The 7,615-nt window shown below is 46.0% G+C and overlaps 1 protein-coding gene across 1 annotated transcript; it reads right to left on the bottom strand.

Annotated features, from left to right (window-relative positions):
- Positions 1–524: 524 nt before the first annotated feature.
- irx5a (iroquois homeobox 5a) lies at positions 525–3,501 on the bottom strand. Its single transcript, XM_076156196.1, has 3 exons — positions 3,223–3,501; positions 2,102–2,507; positions 525–1,381 (listed from the first exon to the last, which is right to left on the bottom strand). The coding sequence occupies exons 1-3, from the start codon at positions 3,478–3,480 to the stop codon at positions 642–644; spliced, it is 1,404 nt and encodes a 467-aa protein (XP_076012311.1). The 5' UTR covers positions 3,481–3,501; the 3' UTR covers positions 525–641.
- Between the last annotated feature and the right edge of the window lie 4,114 nt (positions 3,502–7,615).

The raw sequence follows: 7,615 nt of genomic DNA, 5'->3' as shown, positions 1-7,615 counted from the left end.
CTTCAAAATAATCAGAAATATAAGTCACACAGGGGCCTGTGCTTATATCAACCAAACCCAAACTCAACTCTTTTTGGTTTTCAAAACACTCCTCTCCCGGATGTAAGGCCTACATTCTCAACCACATGCTCTTATTTTGAAACAATAATAACCACTGAGACGTCTGTCATAGTGCAAAACTCAATTAATATTTCTTGAGGATTAATTGGCTTTAAATCAGTTTTTTTGACACACATCAGGCAAAACCAACTGCCCCCCCCCCCCACCCCCCCAATAACCGCTGAACAAGTATATCTTTTTTTTTCCATAATTTACTTCAAAGATAGTGTATTGTCCATTTTAAATACAAAAATGCTACATTAAATATACATGTTAGTCTTTAATACAAATAGACTCAGGCGGCTGCAGCGATTAAGACCATTCTTTTTTACATGTTTTTTGTTGGATTAAACCATTCAGAAACTAAAAATTTGAGGATAGGCATTTACTCAGAAAATAACTTGCTTCATCATTGTTCTTTTTTGTTGTTTTGTCTTTTCTATTCTTTTTTTTCTCAATGCAACCACAAGGAAGAAAAAAAAATTCCAAAATAAATAAATAAAAGTCCGGCGCCGGTTGACTGTAAAGTATAAGCAGGTGTATTAAATGTGTGACATACCTTTCTTTAGTTCATAAGGGGAGTCTTTACAAACATCTACCTGCGTTTGGCTTCTGACTTTCTGGCTCTCCCTGACCAAAGCCTCTGCTCTATTTAACACAGTCTGGTTTAATCCATTGAAATGTGCCGTGGAGCCCGTGGTCACCGAGCCGTGGTTACTGTGAATGTGTCCAAAAGCGCCACCGTAGTTCGTGTAGCCCGGGTAGAAAGGGGAGGTGTAGTACAGCGGCCTGGACAGGACCGTGCTGTTCGGGGGGAGAGGACACTGAGGGGACGAGCGTGACGGAGACGCGCCGGTGCCCATGACTGCGCTCTGAGCCACCAGCCCCGGGCACGAATGCGTCCCCTCCCCGCCGCCTCCGGTGCTGCCCTTACACCTGTCCGACGACGTGGCGATCTCAGCCAGGGACCACAGTTTGGGTTTAGGGGCCGACGGGGGCGAGTGGATAACAGAGGTCACGTTGCTGGTCACCGCGCCCACCGTTGCCGGTGCGTGGCTCAAATCGGACGGCTTGTCTTGAGGCGCGCCGGCGACCAGCATGGTCCCCCGGGGCACCGCCGAGGGAGACGACGTGGTGGGCTTCGCCGAATCCGGCAACTCGGTAGTCCGCTCCTCCTGCTCTTTTAACTCCGAGTCGCTCAGGAGGGGATCCGTGTCTTTCCCGTGATTCTCCTCTTTAAATCTGTCACAGCTTATGTCCCCTGGGTTTAACAATTTATGATCTAAAAAAAAAACACAACACACACAAAAAGAATCGAATCAATGCGGGGCGACAGTATATAACAACGATACACCAAGATTACACCTTAGATACTATTATTATTAGTATTTATTACGATTATTTTGACGCGTGTTATAAATATCAACACAACAGAACGTCACGTCACAATATGAAACATGATAAACGGCGTTTGACTCCACTATTATGCATCACTGGTGGAATCAAAGTGCAACACGCAGGGCCTGAGTGTTGAGATTTGAATGAATAAATGTATTGTCGGTACAAAAACATTATAATATCACATCAATAATTATGGCAATAAGCGTTTAACAGTGCGGCCAAACCTCACGCAGCCGTTGAAAAGCGGGATATTAATGATCACACAGAGACAATAATGATCCTTTAGCCGAATACAGCAGCTGTATCCTTATTATGCAGTTAAAAGATAAATTGACTGCTAAACACTCTGCGTCACCAGCAATTTCAGCCCCTGAGAAGTCAAACGAGGGGAGTTCAAGGTGATTATTATTTAAAGCAATTGTCCCATTATAAATAATATACCACCATTAACCAGCAATCAATTTTGCACCCTGAGTGGAAACGACTGCGATGAAAAATTGATGATTTTTATGCCTTCTTCTTCTACTTCTTCTTCTTTTCTCCCCCACCTCCCCCCTCATCCCTCTCCTCCTCCCCCCCTTTCCCTTTAGCAACCACCGACCTGCTTCCGTGTCCGTGGAGTCCCCCTTGTCCGCGGGCTTGCTCGGCTCGTCGTCGTCGTTCTTCTCCAGATCGATATTCTCGTCCTCGTCCTCGTCCTCGCTGCGGTTCCGTGGGGTCCAGGTCATCTTGTTCTCCTTCTTTAGCCTCCTCCGGGCGTTGGCGAACCAGGTGGAGACTTGGGTGAGGGTCATCTTGGTGATGATGGCCAGCATGATCTTCTCGCCCTTGGTCGGGTAGGGGTTCTTGCGGTGCTCGCTCAGCCAGGCCTTCAGGGTGGCGGTGGCGTCCCGGGTGGCGTTCTTACGGTACGCCGGGTCACCGTACGGATACGAGCCCAGCGGTGCCGCGTACGGGTGGTACCCTATCGAACCGGCCATACCCGAAGTGTGTTCATAGGGAGAACTCTGAAATGACAAGTAAACAACCTTAGCATCTTAAAGAACTAGAAAGGAAGTTTATATCCTTGAACTTGAGTTTTGATATGACGTCACCGTGCGATTGTTTATTTATTTTCTTAAATTCTGGCAATCAAATAGTTTGCTGCGCCAATTCCATATCGTTGGAATAAGGCGTGACAGGCCGAACACACTGTTTTTTGGGGGGGATCATCCTCTCCCAGGCCTGAATACACTCCAAACTCGGCCTACGTGTGTGTGTGTGTGTGCGTGCGTGCGTGTGTGTATCTGTGTGTGTGTGATCAGATCAGACGCTGGGAATTGCGTACAAAAAAAAGGAAAACCACAATTTTTTGTGGTCGCTTCCCTAATTGAGCGACGGAGGAAAGTTTTTTTTACGACTTTCGCAACTAATAAGCGGCGACAACAAATAGACGCTGAAGCTTCAAATTGCCATGAAGTCAAGCAGCGTCAAATCTCCAGCAGGATGTGTACTCATTCTTTTAAGACAAATACTACAATTGACTTAACGCCAGTGTAACCCTATAGACAAATGACGCGTGTTTACTTCACTATACGTGCAGTATTTAACCCGCACGCTTCTCCGTGGCGCACATTTCCCTCACATTTGCGTGCCTCGCCCTTATAAAAACGCTTCCTTACGAGCCAACACCTTCGCCTTTGCATGATATTCAAACAAAAAAATAACCTTTACATTACTCACCACGTATGAGGAGAACGTGGCCGCCGCTGCAGCCGCCGCCGCCGCGTCCGAGCTGTACGGCAAGTGGGAGTTGTAGCCGCCCGGCGACGCGCTGGTGAAGGCGGTAGATCCGGCATAGGGCGCAAAGGCAGATCCCGAGGACGAGCGTCCCAGTTCCTCCGTCCTGGGTCCCGAGATGACGCTGGTGCTGTACGCGGGGCAGGAGTAGAGGGCGAGAGAGGCGGACGGCTGGTATAAGTAGCCCTGGGGATACGCCATGCTGGAGCCCCGGAGAGTGTATACAAGCCACTTAACTTAGCGGACTTTTCCTCCCCCCCTGTTTCTCTTCTTCATGCGCCGCTGCCGGAGCGCATATGGAGCCTTTTTTTGTTTTGTTTTTGCGCCTGCAGACACCGCTGCCTTTCCGCACACTTGACTTCAAAAATAAAAATAAAAAATGACAACGATTCAGGAGGAAGAAGAAGATGATGAAGGAGGAACCCCCCCCCAAAAAAAAGTTCAGGTGATTAAGTGGAAAAAGAGATTTAGTGGATTAATTGGGGGGTCACTGTCAGCGCGACCGACCGAGCGCCCGGCGAGTGGCGGTGCTGGAAGGTTTGGTGTCGTTTTGCGTTTTCTGCCGTGCGGAGTTGCACCGTCGCTCTCATTGCCCGTGCCCAAGTTTTTTTTTCCCTTCAACCCGTCGGACGGGGGCTTTGCTTGGGAAAATGTCCTGCCAAGATGCTAACTTGGAAATTGAGGATCCCGACGCCTCCTACGCTGCAGACTACGCTCCTCCTCTCGGGGTGTAGTCACCGGAGGAACGAGCGAGCTTATACCGGGGCGACCACAGCCCTGCCCAAACCCATGCTCTCTCTACCCTCTCTCTCTCTCTCTTTCTCCCTCTCTCCCTCCCTCCCCTCTCTCTCGCTCTCTCTCTTTCTTTCTCTCTCGCCCCCCCCCCTCTCTCTCTCTCTCGCGCTCTCTCTCTCTCTCCCTCCTCTCCCCCCCCCCTCTCTCTCACGTTAACTAACAATCCCTCTCTATTTCTCTATTTTCCCCTCTTTAACAAGCCTCGTCGCAGTAAGTCTCAGTGCGCCTGGCCGCCTCCCAACTTTCTTCTTCTTCTTTTTTCTTCTTCTTCCTCCAAATACGACGCCGTCACCTTCACACTTGATCAATAACACATCGGCTCTTATACGCCAGGATACGGGGGCTCAACTAGATAGACCGACAGGAATTTAACAGCAAAAAAAAATTACCCCTTTCTTTCTCCGTTTTCTCTCCAGTGCTTATCCAGTCTTTGTGCGTAAAAACGTGTGATTTGAGCCGTGCGCGTAAAATAAACACACTCTCTCCGCGCTCTCCGTGCGTCTTGACTTTAAACAAAAATCCGCAACGGGGAGTTTCAGACGGATCTGTGCCGCTGTGTCACGCCAGACACGTTTTTGCATCGCTAAAGACGCACGGAGAACTCAAAGAAGTCAAAGTAAGATGGCGTAACGTCCGAATCAGTCCGTCGGGATAAAGCTGTGTGTGTGTGTTATGAACAGATGATTTAGCGACATTTATATGCTGTTAAGAAGTGTGCGTGTGTGCGCGCGTGTGTGTGTTTGAGTGCCACAGAGCGGTTTTTTGTGGCGTCATATTTGTAATTTATACTGAAATAAACTGTTCAGACACACAAATCCACCAGGTTCCATTTCTAAACTTATCTTATTTGATAACTGCGGATATTTTCCTCCGTTTAAATATAAGATAATGTACATTTATTGAATATGTCACTATGGTACCATTTAATGCAATAAATGTCACACAAATATTCAGTTTATTACTATAATTAATATTTTTATATTATTAATTTCTGCATGATTATTTTTAAGGCGTTCAAAATAAATTAACCCATCACACACTGCAGAGGACAAAAATAGACTATTATAAATGCGTAGGCTGTTATTAATATTATTATTATTATTATTCCCCATAATTCAGACATCTAAAGGCCATTTTCATTTTGATAATTGACTTTCCAGTTCAAATCTCAGATAAGCCGAAAGGGATCGCTGTAGGCGCTGCTAAAGAGTGTGTGCACACACTGTCACGTGTTTTTTCTTCCCTTTTTTTTTTTTCTCTCTACGCTCTGAAAACCTCCAGAGAGCAAAGAATGATGACGCCGGTACAGTGGGAGAGAGAGAGGGAGGGATAGAGAGGGGGGGGGGGGGGGGGGGGGGGGAGAGAGAGAGAGAGAGAGAGAGAGAGAGAGTGTAAGAGCAGGATGGATGGTTCCACAAAGCGACCCTACAGTAGCCTAATCACGGTGACAGTGATACGATGAGACCCACTTTCACAACCTCCTGCAGTGTTTAGACAATCAACTAATTACTGGAACTCTTGACGTTTCCGCGTAACAGCAGCTACAACGCAAGAACGCAACTCATCCGCTGCTACACTGACAATTATCAGGGCTCGTGTGTGTAAGTGTGTGCTCGCAGTGTAAAGGTTGGACAAATAGTGTTCATGATGTTGTTATTAGATAAGATGTCATTTATCATTTAAATCCATTTTTCATACTTCCATCAAAAAATAAATCCTACTTTTATTAATTTGTGCAAATGTGGCAAATTTTTCAAAAGTAAATGTGTTATTCACTTTTTAAAATAAGTGTAAAAAATAATCTGAAAGCTGCATATTGTGTGTGTGTGTGTGTGTGGCGATGGCCGTACTCAGGTGTCCGCACCACCATCATCATCATCATCCTCCTCCTCATCACCATCAGTGCTCGTTTCTCCAGCAGTTGCTCCCTGAAGCAGCAGGAGGAGGATCTATCATCGGAGCCCACAAAACGAGTTGGGGGCTCATCACAGAAACGCGCAGACCGAGCAGGAGGTGAGTATAGATTTACTCTCATTTTACGCCTTTTTTACGCATTATCTTTGAATCGTGAACGCCATTTGGAGACGTGCGTAAAAGCGCGCGTCTCCAAATCAGCTATACACCCCCTCCCGGGAAAAAACTAAAAACTTCTGCGGTTCTGTTTTGATCGCGTGTGTTGTACGCGGTTTTGACACACGCTGTTACGTCGCGAAGACGATGATGATGAAGAAGAAGATGATGCACGCGCCACTTCAAGAAAATGCCTAAGGGGAGGCTCGTAATCTAAATAGGATATAGAGGCTGTTATTACACAGCATTACGAGGCGCGGCGGACTAATTGCCTGAGTTAAACAGCGAGTTGAAGGCGGAGAGAGGACGGTGGACAGGTTTGTGCGGCGCGCAAGGTCAGCAAGCATGCGCCCCTCCGATCGCACACACACGCACACGCACGCGCACGCGCACACACACACACACACACACACACACACACACACACACACACACACACACACACACACACACACAGTGTTCATGGTGGTTTGTCTTCTTCTCCATTCTTAAATCTGTGTCCTAAACCGATTAGTTGACACCAATTTCTCTTTGATGTATTAGCTGAGGGCTTTTGCCACTTGGAAGCCAATTGAAATTCAAAGCAGTTTTCGCTCTGAATGCTTTGGGGAGATCTGCTGCAAATAATGGATGTAATTTATTTTTGACCTTGCATTTTTTTTTTTTTTTGGAAAGGGGGGAGGAGGGTTTTTAATGATTAAACATATGTGCGCTGTTTTCCTGGACTTAACAACTGCCATTAAATTGTGTTATTTTGTTGAATAATGTATTTATAGTTAGAGGCCAACTTGTGTTCTTTTGCTGATGTTATGCTGATGTCAAATTAAGTTTTTCCAAATGTATTAAAAAGCAATGATTGACTGCTTGTTTGTCTTTGTTGTAAATGTGTCCATGCGTCTGAATGCGCTCGCACACACACACACACACACACACACACACACACACACACACACACACAGAGTATACACAATAAGTTAAATAAGATCAATCATGCTTCAAATTTTGAATTTGCAGATGAATTTGATGTTTAACCTGAACAATATAATTTATCTAATAATATTCTAAAACACAATTCAGATTTCAGGATTCTGTTCCTACAATATAAATGAAACACACATCTCACATAGGAAAATGTCCCTTTTGCTCAACTTAATTTCTTTCTCTTTTCTGTGTTATTGACCCCAAATGAAGATTAACTGTATGTGGCATGTGTGTGTGTGTGTGTGTGTGTGTGTGTGAGTCTGTGTGTGTGATTTCCGTGTGTCTGTCCTCCTGTCTGACCTGTGATCCTCAGCGGGCTGAGCTCTGGATTGGCTAAGTAATGAAATGATGAGCCTATTATGAGAAGAGATCCCAAAATAAGAGCTATTGGACAAAGATGAGACACTTCTCTCACTGCCAGCACCGCTCCTCCTGAAGCTCACTGCCAGCTGTGCAGATGATGATTGATTCGCTCTAGAGAGGTCAGAGG

Source organism: Genypterus blacodes, unplaced genomic scaffold (genome assembly GCF_046128005.1).
Source record: "Genypterus blacodes isolate CSIRO-AG114 ecotype Tasmania unplaced genomic scaffold, CSIRO-AGI_Gbla_v1 ptg000067l_1, whole genome shotgun sequence".
In the NCBI taxonomy this organism is placed as follows: Eukaryota; Metazoa; Chordata; class Actinopteri; order Ophidiiformes; family Ophidiidae; genus Genypterus; species Genypterus blacodes.
This window is presented reverse-complemented; position numbering and strand designations above follow the sequence as displayed.